The sequence below is a fragment of the Sorex fumeus genome, unplaced genomic scaffold (genome assembly GCF_029834395.1).
Source record: "Sorex fumeus unplaced genomic scaffold, SorFum_2.1 ptg000008l, whole genome shotgun sequence".
In the NCBI taxonomy this organism is placed as follows: domain Eukaryota; kingdom Metazoa; phylum Chordata; class Mammalia; order Eulipotyphla; family Soricidae; genus Sorex; species Sorex fumeus.
Genome location: NW_026606065.1, coordinates 513,909 through 534,583, shown reverse-complemented (window position 1 = coordinate 534,583; position 20,675 = coordinate 513,909). Strand labels below are relative to the sequence as shown.

Sequence of the window (20,675 nt, the reverse complement as noted above, 5' to 3'; positions counted from 1 at the left end):
AGATAGATAAGGGAGCACCAAATAAAGGGTGTTGGGAAGATCCTCTCAGGATGGGAGATGCATGATGAGAGTATACTATAGACAGAACATGATTGCCACTCAATGCCTCTTTTGCAAACTACAGCACCCAAAAGAAGAGAGAGAACAAAAGGGAATGCCCTGCCACAGAGGTAGGGTGGGATGGGGGTATGGGGGGTGGGAGGGATACTGGGATCAGTGGTGGTGGAGAATGGGCACTGGTGGAGGGATGGGTTTTCGATCATTGTATAACTGAAACCCAAGCACAAAAATGTGTATGTCTACAACTGTATTTCATGGTGTTTCACTAATAAAAATTTAAGGGAAAAAATATCTAAGGAACTCATCTAACTGAAAAGAAAATGCACCACATAAAAGCAATAAAATATACAAAAGATAAAAAAATTCACTTTAATGGATGTATTCATCTATTGTAAACTATAATATCTCAACTAAAAATAAAGTTAAAAGCTTCAAATAAGTTTTGAAAGTATATATTCATAGTAAAACTAATATACTATCATTATTTTAAAGAGATTTAAAGTTGAAACACAAGAGTAGTGAAATTAGATAAAACTTTAACAATTAGTCAAAAATAGAGCTATACGTATTGGAAAGGAAAAAGTGAAACTGTCACTATGTAGAAGATGTGACATTATGTAGAAAACACAAAAGACTACCAAAATTATTAGATACCAATGAATACAGTGTAACAGCAGACTATAAAATCAATATGCAACAATCTGTTACATAAATTGAACTGAACACACAAAAAATTGAGAGATAGAGATTCTTCAGGACCCCTGTACATTGCTGGGTGTGACCCAAAAAGAAAAAAAAAGGACATTGCTCTAAATTAACTATGCAAAAGACTTAAGGAGAAGAGGAAAACAATATTTACAAGTTAACAGAATCTGATAGAGTCTGATTAGGAGATAAGGTGATTGACAGGTTGGGGACGCAGACCACAAAGAAAGAGGTTACAAATAAACCCAGAGGAGTGGGAGTGGCCTTGGGAGCACTGTGAATGAGTTCAACCCAATAAACTTAAACTTCCTGTGGCAAGGCAGAAAAGACAAACCAATGTTATCCTACAGAAGGCTTAATTTGTAACAACATCTTATTAATCTCTTATAGAAGGGCTTAATGGCTCCCTGGTGTGATATAATAATCTTCACTAACTTTCTTCTAAGGAAATATTTTTGGTCATTTTTAACAACTTATTTATAACAAGCAATATAAAATAAATTATTGAGGGACTGCTATGGGGGCAGCCTTAAGGGGTGATTGGGAAAAATTAGAAAAAATGGTGGTGGAAAGGTATAATATTGGTGAGATTGGTTTTGGAGTGCCTGTAACAAATCATCAGGAGCAATTTGCAAAATAAGTAAGCAAATAAAATGAGAAACTGAGAAAAAAAAGAAATTGAGAGATATTCTATGTTTATGAATCAGTATGATTTTATTGGTCGAATTATTAAAATAAAATGGTAATTTTATTGCTGATATAAGGAATTAACAACAAAATGACCCTTCTACATAAATCAATATTCTCCTTTCTTTCTCACCTACAAAATACACATAGAGGTGTTGGTGACCATATTACAAACAGAGAAGTAATGTGACTCCTCAACCAACTCAGTAATCCACAGATCCTGACACCACTTCTCCATGCTTGTGTTTGCTGTCTTGAATGGTAGGGCCGCCTTATGCAATTTGCAGACCGTACCATGAACAAGTAAGGGATGGGAAAGCATGAACAGTGTTTACTGAGTCATAAATCCAAGTGTGGTGCTCATATTGGGGGAGAACACAAAACTTGTCTGTATGGTTTGCATGAAGACACTAAAAGCTGGATCAGAGAGATATTATAGCCAGTAGTGTACTAGCCTTGCATGTATACTACCCAGGGTTTCAACCCCCTGAACTACATACGGTCCCCCAAGTCTAGCTGAAATGATATCTGAGTGCAGATCCAGGAGTAAACTCTGAGTACAGCTGGTTGTGACCCAAAAACTTTTAAAAAAAAAAGAAGTCACTAAAAGCTCCTCCTAGAGATCTCAATGTCAACTAATGTGTATTCTAAATTCTAAAGTAACACAGCCAAAAGAATTCAAGTTCTTCCAAAGCAATTTCTAACAGTCAGCTCCCATTTCCATCAGTAATAACTGCTTACTTTGCATCAATCTAACAACTGAGAATATATAAATCTATAAATTCTATAAATTAAGCAGAGGTAGGACTTAAGTTGACTGTACTGGGTTTGGTCCCTGTATATTTACCTCTGTTTGATGTTTGACAACTATGTATTGAGAACTTTATCAGTGCCGGAAGGAGGTCTACGCATTTAGGTATTTTACAATGAAAATAGAATAAATAGGAAAAATCAATGAGCTAGAGCAAATGCCTTACATACAAAAGGCCTTGAGTTCATTCCCTGGTCCTTTCCTTCTCCCCCCATCACCATACCTCTGGGTGCACCACCAGGACTAAACACCAGAAAATTGTCTGGATACACCACTGAGCCTAGTGCAGTGTCTTCAGGACAAACCTTCTCCACCAGTCCCTGCAGGACCCAAACTCTCTAGGAGGCCACCTGAAAAATAGGCAATGTTCATAGTGTTTAAATTTTAGTGGAAGAAGATAAGCTATACAAAATATATTAAGTAAAATATACAGTGTGTTGGTAAATACAGTGTGGAGAAAATGAAACTGGGACAAAGATAGGTATCCTGGGTGGTTATGGCAGTTGTCAGCAAGTGGTCAAGTACTACGGAAGTGGGAGAAGAACATTCTGGGCAGAAAGAACCACAACGACAACAGCACTGAAACAGAAACATACTGAGCTTGTTGGGGAGACAGCCAGGAAGTCACTGTGGTAGGAGCATAATGATCATGAGTCAACCAAAGTAGAAACTGCAGTCAAACAAAACCTTGGGTAATCACTTAGTCCTTTTTCATTACTATTTTCTTCCTCTGTAAGAAGGGAGTAGTAATGCCATTTTCTGGGAGAAGGAATAAAGTAACAAGCACACTTGGGGAAACTTTGTAAACTGAATAGTGAGGTATTCTGTAACTGATATGTCCATCCATCCTTTCTTTGTTTCCATCCTCCTTTCCTTTCTCTGTGTACATATCTAGCCTTAGATACCATACAAAATAAACTGCATCCTTCCAGACCGTCAAAAAATAAAATGAAATCTGGTCACATATAGCCTATCAAGCTCTGATTCAGCCGTCCATGGAGTCTTTCACACCCAGTAGCTGACTGGTTTCAGAGAAAGAAGGAAATAAATGCCCACAGAAATGTTTGGCCACTGCCCATCTCTGTACAGTGGTCAGCATACAGGAAACACTCAGTATCTGCTAACTGAATTTGATTGAATTTAAGCAGTGTTGAAGGCAGAGATGAAAAGATAGAATTATAACACAAGTCACCCCAAAACATAGACCAAGTATTAATAAAGAGCTATATAGACACTCATTAGCAAGGTAGCAAGGTACCGCTAAAACTTTCAGTGTTCATAAGCAAAAACTTTCTTGCCCTTGTCTTGCTTTTCAACTTACACCTAGACAGCTTGCATATGCATCTGCTTTTCAAAATGAGGACGCAAATCAACTGAGGTTGAGTAGACACACAAAGGAGCTGGGAACAGTTGAAATGAAGATTTCAAAAACTAAGCTCACAGTCACACTGAATTAATGGACTAATTCACATTCATTGACTATCCCACAAGAAGGTGGTCAAGTATTTGATATTCAAACTGCCTGATTCCACACATATGGTGGGGCAATGATTGAGTTAGACCAGTTGCCAGCTAACAGAACTGTGGCTAGATCCAGGGGATAATCCAAGACAAATCTAACTTGGGATAATGAAGGATCAAACCTCAGGGCAACCAAAGATAAACACCAAGTCCAGATGTAAAATTAGGAAAAATCAAAAGCCAGAAACTCTGTTTTGGCAAAGAGAAGATCAAAGCTAACCAAGATTACTCCAAGCAAATAAGGTCCAAACCTCAAAAGACTCCTGTGACTGGCTTGGATTTACAGAGTGTGTTTAAGTCACCTGACTGAAAGGGAAAGGAGATTCCACACCAATAAGTTAACAGGCTCCTCGCTATTTGTTTAGTACAATACTGAGTCTATCTGAGATTTATCCTTTCCTTCAAGCCATAGTTGCCCCCAAGAACATTTTTATAAAATAAAATCAACAATAAAAATCACCAACAACATCCTCACATTTGCATGGGACCTCAAATTTCACATCTTTTTGATGTACATAACTACATTGGGAGGTGAGTCTAGCAGTCATCAATATTGCCATTTAATACATATTGGAAATCAGATACTGATCACACAGTCAGCTGTGTAAGGACCACCGGAGCTGAGATCTGACTCAACAAAGAGCTGGTGCTTACTAATGCTGGACTATTTCACACAAACATCAGAAACAAAACATGACTATTTCTCATATATTAACATTTTATCCACACTTTTGAGTAGATTCTGGGCTACAGTAATACAAGGTAGAACTCTGATTGGCATCTGAAGTGTCAACATATCTATACTGACAGGTTAGAGTCATTCTCTACCCACTCCAAGCATGGACATCAAGGGTGACTTTTATTTTTTAAAATAGTGAATTCTGGTACTTGTAGGAAAAACACTACAGACAATCAAAGTTTCTGACCTCCTATGCAGATCACAAGAGTTCAAAACGAAAAATGAAAGTTCTGGAACAAGAGAGATAGTAGAATGAGTAGAGTACTATCTAGGGTTGCATACAGTCAACCCAGGTTTGAGCCCCAGCATCCTATATGGTCTCCCAAACCTGTTAGACGTGACCCCTGAGTCTGAGCACTGCCCAGGGTTTCCAAAAACAACAAAAAGTTTCTTTCTTTCATAGAAGAAAAAAATGTACAAAATCAAAGATAAGTATAACATGGTCCTAAAATTCAACCACCACCACTAAAACACACACCCGGAATCAAGCCATACTTTTTTGGTGATCATTATATTTGATTTTGCTCCACCTAAGTTTGGAAATTGTAGAAAAGAAACAATAGGATTTCAAAAAAAAAAGTCCCCTCTCTCAGAAATGATTCTAACACTTTCATTTGAGTGAGTCATTTTGGGGATAAAAATCACTTTAAAAAAACTGTGGGAGGGGATTGCCCTGCCACAGAGGCAGAGGGGGATGGGGGGATGGGGGTGGGAGGGATATTATCCATGGTGGTGAAAAACGGGCACTGGTGGAGGGATGGGTATCTGATCATTGTATAATTGAAACCCAAGCACAAAAAATTGTAAATCTACAACTGTAAAAAAAAAAAAAAATTAAAAAAAAAAACTGTGGGAAAGAGGAAATTGGGGGGTTCCAGATGATGATTTTCAGATCCAATCAGTCTGAAAACTTACGTGTAGATCTTGACATGTAAGCAGGTTTCTGCACAAAAGTCTCCTCTACTGAGAGATGTTCTTTTAATAAATCATTCCTGGTAGGTCTCCAGGGACCATACAGGGTGTCAGTGATAACCAGGTTTTCAGTGTCCAAGTAAAACTCACTACCCACTGTACTATCTCTCTGGTCCCTCTTTTTATATATACAGTATATTATTTGAAGTATTTACAATACTGTTCATGATAGGGGTTCATGTAGACAATGTTCCAATGCCACACCCTCCACCTGAGTCTTTCTGCCTCCCTCCACCATTGTCTCAGGGTCCCTTTCCATTCAGTCCTCTGCCCCTGGTCTTGGTTTTCAGACTAATTTAGAAACCAGCATACATATACGAACATAATGGTGATGGCCTGGGCATCCAGGGCCTGAAAGCCATCTTTTCCTAAAGGTCCATCAAGTGAAGCAGAATCCTCTATCCATTTATTTGTTTGGTTAATAATTTTGAGTACTCACAACATAGTGGCAACCTGTCCAGCCACTTGCTTGGTCAGCAGTGTTTTACCCTGGAAGATTCAAGGTACCTTTATCTTCAAGATGCCTTCACCTTCAATGTCATGAAGAGTTCTGCCTATATTTTTTCTCTATGTGTCTTGTAGATTCAGGGATGATATCAAGGTATTTACTCCATTTTGATTTGACTTTTATGTATGGGATTAGTAAAAAGGCCTAAATTGAGTGTTGGTGTGGATGTGGGGGAAAGGAATTCTCATTCACTGCTGGTGGGAATGTCAACTGATCCAGTCTTTCTGAAAAACGATATGGACATTCCTTTGAAAAAAATACTAAGAATTGAACTTCTATTTGACCCAGCAATTGCACATCTTAGAAGATACCCCAAGGACCCAAAACCAAAAATGAAGAAAAGATATTTTCTCTCCTATGTTCGTTGCAGCACTATCCACAATAGCCAAAATCTGGAAACAACCCAAGTGTCAAGAATAGATCACTGTATAAAGAAAGTATGGTACATATACAAAATGGAATATACTCGGCAATAAGAAAGATAGAACCTGCAATTTGTAGCCATGGATGGATCTGGAGAATATCATGCTGAGTGCGTTTAGTCAGAGGGAAAAAGAAAGACACAGAATGATCTCACTCATATGTGGATGTAAAGAAACATAAGAGTGGAATAACGAATGCCCAAAGAGAATGGAACCAAAGAACACAGTCTTCAGTAGAAAATATGCCAGTTGCAGGGGCTGGGGTACACAACAGAGAGGGGGCAATGACTATGGTGGAGGAAAGTGTTCAACAGCAAGAAGGAAGTGGTGCTGAAAGGTGGTGAAGAATTACGCGTGAAAGCCTATCAGTAACAGTACTCTAAACCACAGTCAGATTTAAAAAAATGTCTCTTTCAGAGGCAGACTGGTGAGTGGGAGGGAATGATGGAGGGGGAATCATTGTGGAGGAAAGGGGGCACTGGTGAAAAGATGGGAGTTGAAACACTATTCCTGAAACCCAGTCAGGAATAACTTTGTAATTTCATGGTAGTTAAACTAAAATAATTAATTAAAAACACCCGGAAACATGGACAGAAATTAATTAAATTTAGACATTTTAAATGTCATACGTGAATCTCTGCAGTTTTATCTGAAACATATGTTCTTCCACCTGCCTTTCCCCGTGTCTATTTACAATAAAATATAAGTATTATCAGTGTCCTTAAAGGCCCTGAAAAGGAAAGTTTTGGGAAATCCAAATTCTTGACTTGAAGGCGCCAACAGAAAATGCTGTGCAATTTCAAGGAACACACCTCTGGAGTACAACCAGATCTCTCCCCAGCATGTTGAGTATATATATGCATTTAACACAAATTTTTTTGGTTCTTAATAAAGTGTTGGCACATTTAATTTCCACAGCACAGTTTTGCCTTTATAGTGACTTTAATAACTTTTTCTCTGATAAAAATTCCAAGAACTTCTGGGTGAGTGGAGTTGGCATGAGACTCTACAAGTTAGATGTCCAAAGTTAACAGTCATTGGAAATTTTTATTTACTTTCTTCTGCAGTTTGAGTGTACTTAATACTATTAAAGTTCTGTCTGGCAGCAGAAAAAGGTATAAAAGTGGCCACTTAAGAAAAGCAATTTGGCCCTTCATGACAAATGCTGACTGATGTTACATTTAATTTAATTGGAAAGGGATGCAGAAAGTCTGTGGAGCATTAAAGAAACTTAAAGCTTGGAGATCCTAGGAATTTTCTCCATATTTTCTTCTAGTAAAATTACCATTATTAAGTAATTTATTGAGTGTCAACAACATACTAGACACTTTTTAAATTATTTTAAATTGGACTGACTAATGAAAAATCATTTAAACTCTTTTGGAAGGGCTCTCCGTGTGCCTTCCAGAGCATATATTTAGCTGACAGATTGACTCTGTCATGAAAACCATCCTCCAATAGCTATGAAATTAAAGCCAAGACGCTGAACAGGCAGGTGGGACCCTGACTCCATTCCTGGTCTAGCTGGCTTCAAAAACTCTCCACAACTTGGTCTTCCTGTGATGTCAAACACTTTGCTACTTCCTAGCTCTTGAAACAATTCATTTTATTAGCCTTGATATTGCGTCTTCTCCCCTTCTTCACACCTTTCCGAACTGATCTGCTTACTGAATTTGTTATACCTCAAAACACAAGCATTCATTCCAGTAATTCTACTACTGAGTATACACCTAAGAGAAAAGAAAGAAGGGACTCAAAAAGATCTATACACACCAATTCTCATAGCAGCATTATTCACAATAGCAAAAAGGTAAGGATAATGCCAGTTCCCATCAACAGATGCCTGGAAAAACAAAATGTAAGAAACATCACTATCACTATCACCCCACTGTTCATCGATTTGCTCGAGCGGGCGCCAGTAACATCTTCATTTATCCCTATCACGTGCTAGTGTAGCCCGATGACATATTGGGGGCTCTTTCAGAGTCAGGGGAATGAGGATCATCATTTTTACTGTTTTTGACATATCAAGTATGCCACAGGTAGCTTTCCAGGCTCTGCCGTGCGGGCAGGATACTCTTAGTAGCTTGCTGGGCTCTCCTAGAGGGATGGAGGCTTTTGGGGGAGCCTCTAATCACCTTTACAGATGTTACCAGTCAGGCATTTATGTGGGTACGATACTCTTGTTAGCCAGCCGGGTTCTCTGAGAGTGAGAACTAGACAATAAGAGGTCAGCTGCCAGGGCAGAGAGGGAAACTCAACCCGCCCACCTCCAAGGGGCCCCGGTGAGGATAGCCAGGCACGGGGGCAGGAGACTGTGTTGTTCTCTTCCAGGAGCTTGGTTGGATCTTGGCCGTTGATAGGGTTACATGGCAGTCGGTGGGTGTAACTGTCTAGCTACTGGAAGATGGGGGATCTGGGTGGAGGAGGCCCAGTCCCGAACCGAGCAGGCTTGGAGATCTCAGCCCCCAGGCCCCACACACCTGGGTTCCTCTGCCGGTTCCTTCATGCATGAGGCTCATCCTAGCGTGTGGAGAGTAGTCTCAGCATGGCTGTGGCTGGGTCCCGGAGGTCTTCGCCTGTTTCATACATATGTTTCTTTTGTATGTAAGAAGCATACGATGTATTATTTAGTTTTTGGCTTGGACTTTTCTTGTTCTGTACTGCCATCGTTGATACTGTTTTGGGCCCACACACAGCTGTGCTTTGCGCTTACTCCCGTCTCTACACTCAGGGACTGATCACTCCTAGAAGACTCTGGGGAACATACAGGATACCAGATTGAGTCCAAGTCGGCCTCATGCAAAATAAGGATTCTACCTGCTGTAATGTCATTTCAGTCCTACTTAATCACTTAATCACTTAACTTCCCGTTAGTCGTCGATTTGCTCGAGCGGGCGCCAGTAACATCTCCATTTGTCCCTGTCGCGTGCTAGTGTAGCCCAATGGCATCTCTTCGCTCCGGGAACATGGAGGGCCTCAAACCGATCGTTCATGACCTTGACAAAGAAGTCTGACCATCTGGTAAGTGGGCGGCCACGCGGTCTCTTGACATCCCGTGGAATCCAATCAGTAACAGCTCTAGTCCAACGGTCGTCTTTAAATCTCATTACATGACCAGCCCATCTGATTTTCGACACCTTGGCAAATGAGACAGCGTCCCTGATCCTTGATCGTCGACGGATGTCAGAACTCCGGATTCGTTCTCTCATTTGAGTGAAACGTGATATTCCAAGCATAGCTCTTTCTATTCTTCTTTGGGAGACCTGAATGGCGTTCTCATCTTGTTTGCGTAGGGCCCAGGTCTCTGAGGCATATGTTAATGCAGGAAGAACAGTGGAATCAAAGAGATGTGCCCGGAGCCGGAGGTTCTTCGTCCTCTTAGCTATTTCTTCGATGTTCTTGAAGGCGTTCCAAGCCGCTCTCTTCCTCCTGCGCAGCTCGGGTGCCAGGTCATTTGTCATGTTGACCTCTCGACGTAGGTACACATAGCTGTTGCATTCGGAGATGGTCGTTCCATTGAGAGCGAATGGGGCGTCAGGAACAAGGCTGTTTCTCATAAACATTGTCTTCGTAAGATTCAGCTGTAGTCCTACCTTTCCACACTCACGGTCAAAGTCGGCCAGCATTTGTGCCGCTTGGCTGATGTTTGGTGTTATTAAAACAATGTCATCAGCAAAGCGGAGGTGGTGTAGTTGCCGACCATCTATCTTCACTCCCATTCCTTCCCATTCCAGTCGTCGCATGATGTTCTCGAGGGTGGCACTGAAGAGTTTTGGTGAAATGGTATCACCCTGCCGCACCCCTCTCTTGACATCAACGATCACTTCTTTGTAGAATGGTGAGATCCTGGTAGTGAATCCGCAATACAGCTCATGGAGGATCCTGATGTATTGGGCTTGAATGCCCTGATTGGCTAGGGCTTCAATGACCGCTTCCGTCTCAACAGAATCAAAGGCCTTCTTTAAATCAATGAACGTTAAGCAGAGCGGCATCTTGAACTCCCGAGAAACCTCAATGAGTTTGGTTATCGTGTGGATATGGTCGATGGTGCTGAATCCTTTGCGGAACCCTGCTTGCTCACATGGTTGTCCTTCATCTAGTGTTCTGCCAATCCTATTCAGGATGACTCGAGTGAACAACTTGTAGATGACAGACAATAGGCAGATCGGGCGATAGTTGCCAATGTCATGGATGTCTCCCTTCTTGAACAGTAGTACGGTCCTGCTGGTTTTCCATTGAGATGGAACCTTGCATTCAGACAGGTAGCGAGTGAAGAGCCGAGCCAGTGTATTGATGAGTACTGACGGCAGGTTCTTCAGGTGTTCAGGTCTGACCTTGTCTGGGCCGGGTGCTGTTTGCTTCTTTACTGACGAAATGGCGTGTCGGATTTCGGGAGGGAGAACGTTGGGAACGACATACCCATCCTGTGGAATTTGGTATGTCGGCAAGTGGACATGGCTATCGAAGAGATTTGAGTAGAAGTCATGGATAATCTTCTCCATTGCCGTTCTGGAGGATGTGATGGATCCATCAGGACGTCGGAGGGCAGTCATCTTGGTCTTATAGTTGGCGAAGGACAGGCGGGCGTTATGAATACTTTTCCCGGCTTCTGCCGCATCTACCAGTACTTCTGCTCTTCTCTCTTTGAGGTCTTCCTTGATCGCATCTCTGCACTGCTTTGCAAGCTCGGACGTTAGCTTGCGGTTGCCTGAGGCATGCGCCAAACCATGCTGGCGAATTAGCTCAAGAGTTTTCGAAGATAGGCGACTTTTTGTGGCTATCTCTCTCTTGGCGTTCCTCGCACATTCATGGAGGTGCTGAACCAGTCGATCGTATTCCTCGTCAATGTTGTCAACAATGGCATCTTCCCATGTTGCCGCAATAGTACCAAAGAGTTCCCAGTTGGTGGTCGTTCTGGGAGTTCTCTTTTTGAACTTTGCAGCCCTTTCTCCCCGCTCTGTGAAGTAGAATTTTGCACGAAGGAGACGGTGGTCCGATCCCGTTCGAAATTTTGGGACAACAGCGACATCAGTCAGGCAAAACCGTCGATTGAATATGATGTGGTCTATTTCGTTGTGGAATCGTCCACCGGGAGACTCCCAGGTCCATCGTTTAGATTCTGCCTTCTGGAACTGTGAGTTACCATGAATGGTCTTGGTCGACATGATGAACTCAGACAGTCTCTCACCCTGTTCGTTCCATTCTAGGCCATGGGTTCCGATGTGAAGTTCTTCAGCTGATCTTCTCGGTCCTATCTTGGCATTAAAATCACCCACAATGATCTTGTAGAAGGTGTGGTCTTCTTTATAGAATTTCTCTAGCTCCATGTAGAACTTCTCGATTTTTCGACACTACTTCCACTACCCAGCCGTCGCCACACTCCAGGACGCTTTCCGGACCCGTGCGGCAGCTCCGGCCGAGACCCACGCACAACTGAAGACCCACAGAACAAGGTAAGCGGAACTCTCTGAGACCTTGGACTCCAGGCTCGGCGGACCCAGGGACAGAGCTTCTCTGCTTGCTCCCACCACCACAGGTGACAAAGGGATTCTAATCAGGAGCCCCACCCTACCCTGCCCTGTCTGCTTCCATCAACCACCCAGGGATCGAATTGTGCACAGGAGACCCACCCTACCCAGATAAATACCCCACTGGCAGACTTCCACTCTCGACACTACTTCCACTACCCAGCCGTCGCCACACTCCAGGACGCTTTCCGGACCCGCGCGGCCGCTTGCGGCCGCGCGACACATCATAAAACACTAAATACCCATCTTCTGGAATTGTCGTACCATATTTGATAGGGTTCAAATATGGTAACACCTACAAGGGTGATTAGAGGTCACCCCAAAAGCCTCTATACCTCTCGGAAAGACTGGCAAGCTACCGAGAGTATTCCGCCCACACGGAAGAGCCTGGCAAGCTATCCGCTGTGTATTCGATATGCCAAAACCAGTAACTACAACTGGTCTCATTCACCTGACCCTGAAGGCTTCACCAACATGGCAGCACTGAGAAGGATGAGAAAGGAGAGGCCGACAAAATCTCAAGGCCGACCTAGGCTGCCACAACGAAGGAAGACAAAAATGATCGTCTGTACTTTCAATGCACGTACGCTAGCATCAGATGCATCCATCGAGGACCTGATGGTACAAGCGCGAATGATCAAGTACGACATCATTGGTCTGACCGAGACAAGAAGACACGAATCTCACCATGCCGTTTTCGACACTGGAGAAGAATTGTTCCTCGGAACATGCGATAAAAGAGGTGTTGAAGGCGTCGGTGTCCTTATCAACACAAACTTGGCCAAGAGCATTGATTCATTCGAATGCCTAACAACCCGAATCGGACGTTTACATTTGAATAGATGTGACTCACTGCCTGCAGTTTCTATCTTCGTTGGCTACGCACCAACATCTCATTATGGTGAAAGAGAAATCGAGAAGTTCAGTCCTACAGTAGAGTATTATTTAGCCTTAGAAATGAAGATGAGAGCATAAGAGAAGGAACACATGGAGGGTGCGAGATCCCGGAGGAAAAAAAAAAGAAAAAACAGGTTCCAAAAAGAGCCAAGAGCACCGGCAAGTTCCAGATGGAGTAGGCGCCGCATCCCGCCTCCCCCAGATGGAACCCTGGTGACCAGAAGCCTCTACAAACACAGCTCGAGTATGCGGGAACGAGGACTTTTTCTCAAATCTGCCGGACTACACCTCCCAGGTAACCTCTGATTCCGGAAGTCACGCCCACAGCCCGCCCCCCAGCGCCATCTTTGAAGCGTTCAGCATAAGAGAAGGAACACATGGAGGGTGCGGGATCCTGGAGGGGAAAAAAAAAAGAAAAAACAGGTTCCAAAAAGAGCCAAGAGCACCGGCAAGTTCCAGATGGAGTAGGCGCCACATCCCGCCTCCCCCAGATGGAACCCTGGTGACCAGAAGCCTCTACAAACACAGCTCGAGTACGCGGGAACGAGGACTTTTTCTCAAAACCGCACGGCCGCTTATGCGGCCACGCGACATCTCTCTATATACAAAGTGATCAATGAGAAGTAAACCACCCAATCTTTCTCCCTGAAAATCAGAGTTAAGTTTGGAGCATGGCCACAGCCCCAGAAACACAAGGACTTAATGCAGAAACCAGCAGCTTAGAGCAGAAAAGTGAACGGACGATGAGTTAACCCAGGCCATCATTTCTGCCCAGAGGGGAAAGGGTGTTGCCCCATTCGCCCTCTCTTCTCTGGAAAGAAGGATGGCGGCCACATGGGAGCCTTGTGGACAGCAGGTATGAGCCGGGGGTGTGGGGGGCGACTAAAACTTCACGAGAAGGGGGGCATTCCGGTCCGTCCTTCACGCCCTACCGAGGTCAACAGTTGCCCCCCACGAGCGGCTCCCCAGCACGGCCACAGTCCCAGAAGCACAAGGACTTAATGCAGAACCCGGCAGCTTGGAGCAGAAAAGTGAAAGGACTATGCATTAATCCAGGCCATCAAGTCTGCCGGAGGGGAAAGGGTGTTGCTCCATTCGCCCTCTCTTCTCTGGAAAGAAGGATGGCGGCCGCATGGGAGCCATGTGGACAGCAGGTATGAGCCGGGGGTGTGGGGGCGACTAAAACCTCATGGGAAGGGGGGCGTTCCGGTCCGTCCTTCACGCCCTACCAAGGTCACCAGTTGCCCCTCACGAGCGGCTCTCCAGCACGGCCACAGCCCCAGAAGCACAAGGGCTTAATGCAGAACCCAGCAGCTTGGAGCAGAAAAGTGAAAGGACTATGCGTTAATCCAGGCAATCATTTCTGCCCAGAGGGGAAAGGGTGTTGCTCCCTTCCGCCCTCCTCCCTCTGGAAAGAAAGATGGCGGCCACATGGGAGCCTTGTGGACAGCAGGTATGAGCCGGGGGTGTGGGGGCGACTAAAACCTCATGGGAAGGGGGGCGTTCCAGTCCGTCCTTCACGCCCTACCGAGCTCACCAGTCACCCCTCACGAGCGGCTCTCCAGCACGGCCACGGCCCCAGAAGCACAAGGACTTAATGCAGAACCCAGCAGCTTGGAGCAGAAAAGTGAACGGACTATGCGTTGATCCAGCCCATCAAGTCTGCCGGAGGGGAAAGGGTGTTGCCCCATTCGCCCTCTCCTCTCTGGAAAGAAAGATGGCGGCCACATGGGAGCCTTGTGGACAGCAGGTATGAGCCGGGAGTGTGGGGGCGACTAAAACCTCATGGGAAGGGGGGCGTTCCGGTCCGTCCTTCACGCCCTACCGAGGTCACCAGTTGCCCCCCACGAGTGGCTCTCCAGCACGGCCACAGCCCCAGAAGCACAATGACCTAATGCAGAACCCAGCAGCTTGGAGCAGAAAAGTGAAAGGACTATGCGTTAATCCAGGCAATCATTTCTGCCCAGAGGGGAAAGGGTGTTGCTCCCTTCCGCCCTCCTCCCTCTGGAAAGAAAGATGGCGGCCACATGGGAGCCTTGTGGACAGCAGGTATGAGCCGGGGGTGTGGGGGCGACTAAAACCTCATGGGAAGGGGGGCGTTCCAGTCCGTCCTTCACGCCCTACCGAGGTCACCAGTTGCCCCCCGCGAGCGGCTCTCCAGCACGGCCACGGCCCCAGAAGCACAAGGACTTAATGCAGAACCCAGCAGCTTGGAGCAGAAAAGTGAATGGACTATGCATTGATCCAGGCCATCAAGTCTGCCGGAGGGGAAAGGGTGTTGCCCCATTCGCCCTCTCCTCTCTGGAAAGAAAGATGGCGGCCACATGGGAGCCTTGTGGACAGCAGGTATGAGCCGGGAGTGTGGGGGCGACTAAAACCTCATGGGAAGGGGGGCGTTTCGCTCCGCCCTTCACGCCCTACCGAGGCCACCGGTTGCCCCCCACGAGCGGCTCTCCAGCACGGCCAGGACTCCAGAACACAGAAACCAATTTCTTAACTATCTGACTTTCAGTAGAAATACTTCCAGGGTCAATAGGTAAAATAGCAGAAATCCAAAACCAACATTTAATTCTTGAACCCAGCCATAGAAAGCAAATCACTTCACAATGCTTTTTCAGCATGTCTGATTTGGGGGGGGGGGGGGGGTAAACTCTAAATAATAGTGGTGAATCTTTTATTGAAACAATGAATCTAATCAAAGCAGATAGAGTGTTAACTAGAATTCATCTGCCTCACAGGGACGGGGAGGGGTGGGGGGTGGGGTTTTATTGGGGTTCTTCATGGTAAAAAATAAGTATTGGTAAAGGGAAATGTGTTTGATATTTGCATGACTGAGACATAAACCTGAAAGCTTTGTAACCTTTCCCACGGTGATTCAATAAATAAATATAAAAAAAAAGAAGAGGACAGACAGAGCTGTTTAAAAATTCTTATAATATGCAGCTATATTATAATGGCAGAAATGTGAGGCTTTCAAGAGCTATGTAACAAAATTGAACTGATACGTTTATATTTGGTTCTTTCATACATGGACTACTCAAGGGCTACTAGTGGTTTCGTTCTTAGAGGTCCCTCTCAGCAGTGTTTGGGGATCATGTGGCGCCAGGGATCAAATCCAGGTTTCCTTCATGCAAAGCATGCCAAAAGATACTATTGTAGAATTATGCATAACTTCAAATGGAAATTAAAGGAAATAATATATGTTCAATAGCAGGGCATCAGTCAAACAAATAATGGCCATCTATACAATGAATTAATAAACAGTCATTTAAAATAAAAAAAAAAGAAATGAAGATGATTCTGATGCTTCTTAATCGGATAAGTCTTGAAGACCTTAAAGATATTATGCTATATGAAACACACACCAATCATAAAGAGACAAATACTGGATGATTCCACTTAAACGATACCTAGAACAGTTAGAGAGTAGAGAGTTGATAGAGACTTGAGCCAGGGGTAGCTGGTCAGGGGACAGCGGTTAGGGGAGTGATTGAAGAGTTAGCTGCTGCTGCTGCTGTTGTTGTTGTTGTTGAATTCTTATTAGTGAAACACCATAAGGTACAGTTGTAGACTTACAAGTTTTTGTGCTTGGGTTTCAGTTATACAAGGATCGAGTACCCATCCCTCCGCCAGTGCCTATTCTCCACCACCAATGATCCAGTGATCAGTATCACTCCCACCTCCCACCCCCACCCCCCGTCCCACCCCCTCTTTGACAGGGCATTCCCCTTTGTACTCTCTCTCCTTTTAGGTGCTGAATCCATCTGGGCCTGGGCTTTTGTTTTCAGAAAGACTTTTGATTATAGTTTCAATTTCCTTGATATGAATGGATCTATTCAGGTATGCCAAGTCTTCTCGGTTCAATCTTGGGAGATTATAGGAATCCAGGAGTTTATTCATTTCTTCTAGGTTCTCTTGTTTCATGGCATACAGACTCTCAAAGTAGTCTCTGATGATCTTTTGAATTTCATTGGTTTCTGTTGTGATGTCGGTTTTTTAGGGTTCTCTCTCTCTCTTTCTTTGTGAGTCTTGCTAGTGGTTTATCAGTCTTGTTTATTTTCTCAAAGAACCAGCTCTTGGTTTCATTGACCTTTCGGATTGTTTTTTGGTTTCCATGTCATTAATTTCTGCTCTAAGTTTTATTATTTCTTTTCTTCAGCTAAATTTGAATTCCTTTTGTTGGTCTTTTTCTAAGATCTTGAGCTGTGAGGTCAGGTTATCTATGAAGGCCCTTTATTCCTTCCTTAGGAATGCTTTCAAAGCTATAAATTTTCCTCTTAACATGGCTTTAGCAGCGTCCCATAGGTTCTGGTAGCTCATGTCTTCATTTTTATTTGTTTCCAGGTATCTTTTTATTTTGTTGAGTTCCTTCCTGACCCACTCGTTGTTCAACATTGAGTGTTTAATTTTCAGGTGTTTGATTTGTTTCTCGGTGTCTTTGTGTGATTCACTTCTATCTTCAGCACATCGTGGTTTGAAGATTGTTGATGCTACTTCTATCTTCCTTATTCTATTGAGGCATATTTTGTGGCCTAGCACGTGGTCTATTTTGGATAATGTTCTGTGTGTACTGGAGAAGATTGTGTTTTCTTTCTTTTTGGGGTGTAAAGCCCTGTATAGGTTTATTAGCCCTCTCTCTTCTATTTCTTCCTTCAAAGCCAATGTTTCCTTGCTGAGTTTTGTTCTTGTTGATCTATCCAGAAGTGGTAAGGCAATGCTGAAATCTCAGACAACTATTGTGTTGCTAGCAATGTCCTCCTTAAAATCTGTTAGCAGTTGTTTTAAGTATTTGGCTGGCCCCTCATTAGGTGTATATACATTTAAGAGTGTGATTTCTTCCTGTTGTACATATCCCTTGATAAATAGAAAATAGCCTTAGCTGTCCCTTCTAATCTTTTTCAGCCTGAAATTAATGTTGTTGAATACTAGTATGGCCACCCCAGCTTTCTTGAGGGAGCTGTTTGCTTGCAGGATTGTTTTTCCATCCTTTAACTTTGAGTCTATGTTTGCTCTAACTGTTCAGATGAGTTTCTTTTAGACAACGTAATGTTGGTTTTAGTTTCTGGTTTCATTTTGCTACTCTGTGTCGAAGAGTTAGCTTTTAAAGGGCATAGAACTTCAGTTTCAGAAGATGAAAAGATTTCTGTTGATAGAACAAAATTGGATGAATTTAGTGCCTCTATACACCAGAAAATGACTAAGGTATAAAGGCCCTCCTGTTGATCGTCGATTTGCTCGAGTGGGCCCAGTAACATCTCCATTGGAGACTTTGTTGTTACTGTGTCTGGCATATCGAATACTCTCGGTAGCTTGGCGGGCTCTCCGAGAGGGGCGGAGGAATCGAACTCGGGTCGGCCATGTTGGCCGCTTGTAAGGCGAATGCCCTACCTGCTGTGCTATCGCTCTGGAGCGATAGCACAGCGGTAGGGCGTTTGCCTTGCACGCAGCCAACATGGCCGACCCGAGTTCGATTCCTCCGCCCCTCTCGGAGAGCCCGGCAAGCTACCGAGAGTATCTCGCCCGCACGGCAGAGCCTGGCAAGCTCCCCGTGACGTATTCGATATGCCAGACACAGTAACAACAAAGTCTCCAATGGAGACGTTACTGGGCCCGCTCGATCAAATCGATGATCAATGGGAGGGCCTTTAAGGTATAAAATTTTGTTATTTTATTTTTACCACAAAATTTAAAATTTTTAAATGATATATTTATATACAGAGGAAAGATTGGTGGTTGCCAGAGGTAGGGAGATGGAAATTTGTGAAGGGGTAAAAAGGTACAGATGCCCAGTGACAAAATAAATAATTTATGGAAATTATTACAGCAAAGAGACCAATTAATAAAAACTACACTACATATTTGAAAGTTTCTAAAACACTAGATCTTAAAAGTTCTAATCATAAGGAAAAAGTTGTGTGTGGTGATAAGTGTGAATTAGATTTATTGTGTTGATCATTTCACAATATATAAAAATATTAAATCATTACATTCATTACATTGCATATCTCAATAAAAATTACTTAATTTAAAAATTCTTAAAATATTTAAAAAAATTTAAATCTCAAACATCAAAGTCTCTGTATAAACTTTCCCCACCTCCCTATACCAACAAAATTAGGGCATTCTTCTCTCAGCTCCTACTATATCATGGATCTATGAAAGATATTTATCTCATTGTGGTTCTCCCAGCTTGAGGTCTTTCAGAGTCAACATTTTGTCCTTTTCATCTTTATTTCCTATTATTGTCCCTAAGATGGCTCACAAATAAATTTTCCTCTACCTGGCACATAGTAGGATACCACTTTCTACCATGAATTTAATGTGCTAATGAATCAATGTGTGGTTGTTATATATTTTTTTCTATTCTGCTGGAAAACAGTCACCCAATATCCATGGGTCCCCAAGTAAAAGCAAGAAGACTTAGAGTAATCCCCAAAGGATATGCAGTGAGAAGTAATAAATTCTGTTGTTTTAGGCCATCAAATTATTTTATGAAATAACTTAAATTGCTGCTGGGGGCGGCTGCACGTGGGGGTGGCACAGCTTCTGGCTCTGGTGGCAAAGGTCCAATCACATCTCCATCTGTACTTCCTTCCTCGGTTCCATCCTCCTTTGACTTCTTCATCTTCTTCTGCCGCAGTTTAGCGAGCCGTGCTTCTAACAGGGCCTTCCGCTTTTCCTTTATGTTCTCTCGCTTTGTTCTCTGATCCGTGGTCTGCTGACGCAGCATTTCCAGCGTTTTCATCTGCTTGTTCCTGAGCTCCTTGTCTCGGGCAAAGGCGAAATAGCCAACACCAAGCTGCCGGGCCTCGTTTTCCCGGATGTCCTCGTAGTGGATGGGGCCCATGGGCCTTTTCAGGGCCTCCCGTTCTTCCTCCTCCCACTCCTGGCGCTGCAGCTCTTTCCGCATGTCTTCCGACAGTAAGGATTTCTCATTGGCAGGGCTGAGAAAAAGCCTCCCCTGGAGGTTCTTGTCCAGCTCCAGCAGGTGCGGTAGATCCTTTTTCATGCAGCGCCGGGACCGGCCCAGAGAGTCCACGTAATCCACCCACTCCTCACTGGGGTCCTGGGGCGGGGGGATGTCCTTCTCGGAAAGGCGCTCCTCCTCCTCGTCCTCCCTGTCCCCCGCGGGCCTGTGGGCAGCAGGTGCCCCGTTTTCCCGATGTCTGTCCATGATCTTCTGGTTGAAGTCCACCAGGTACATCTCCTCCACCTCTTCGTCTATAAAGTCTCCCTGAGTCATTTTCTCATATAATTTGGCTTTCTCTTCCAGTTTCTCCCTCGCCTTGTCTAACGTCTTCTGCTCCTCGATCTTCTCCTCGGCATCCTTCTCAGCCCGGCTGGAAACCCCTGCATTCTGCTTGGTCCAGATACTCGGTTTCTTGTTAGTTGTTTTTGGTTTCCCCAAAACTCCAGAATCTTTTAGGAGTTTTTCTTGCTTGAATTCTTCTTGTTTCCGGAAGAGTTCGGCCTTCAGGTCCACCAAAGAGGACGCTGTCACGTCCAGGGGCTTTTTCCTCCGGTCCATGGTCGCGCCACGGCGCTCGAGCCCAAAGTGGACGCTTGCCTCGTCCCCGGAGGCCTCAATGTCAATTTCTGGCGCGACCGAGCTTGCAAAGCAGTGCAGAGATGCGATCAAGGAAGACCTCAAAGAGAGAAGAGCAGAAGTACTGGTAGATGCGGCAGAAGCCGGGAAAAGTATTCGTAACGCCCGCCTGTCCTTCGCCAACTACAAGACCAAGATGACTGCCCTCCGACGTCCTGATGGATCCATCACATCCTCCAGAACGGCAATGGAGAAGATTATCCATGACTTCTACTC

At 44.1% G+C, this 20,675-nt stretch overlaps 1 protein-coding gene across 1 annotated transcript; it reads right to left on the bottom strand.

Moving 5' to 3' along the window:
- Positions 1-19,337: 19,337 nt before the first annotated feature.
- On the bottom strand, positions 19,338-20,444 carry LOC130019303 (coiled-coil domain-containing protein 174-like). Its single transcript, XM_056109937.1, has one exon. The coding sequence runs from the start codon at positions 20,379-20,381 to the stop codon at positions 19,338-19,340; it is 1,044 nt and encodes a 347-aa protein (XP_055965912.1). The 5' UTR covers positions 20,382-20,444.
- Positions 20,445-20,675: the final 231 nt, after the last annotated feature.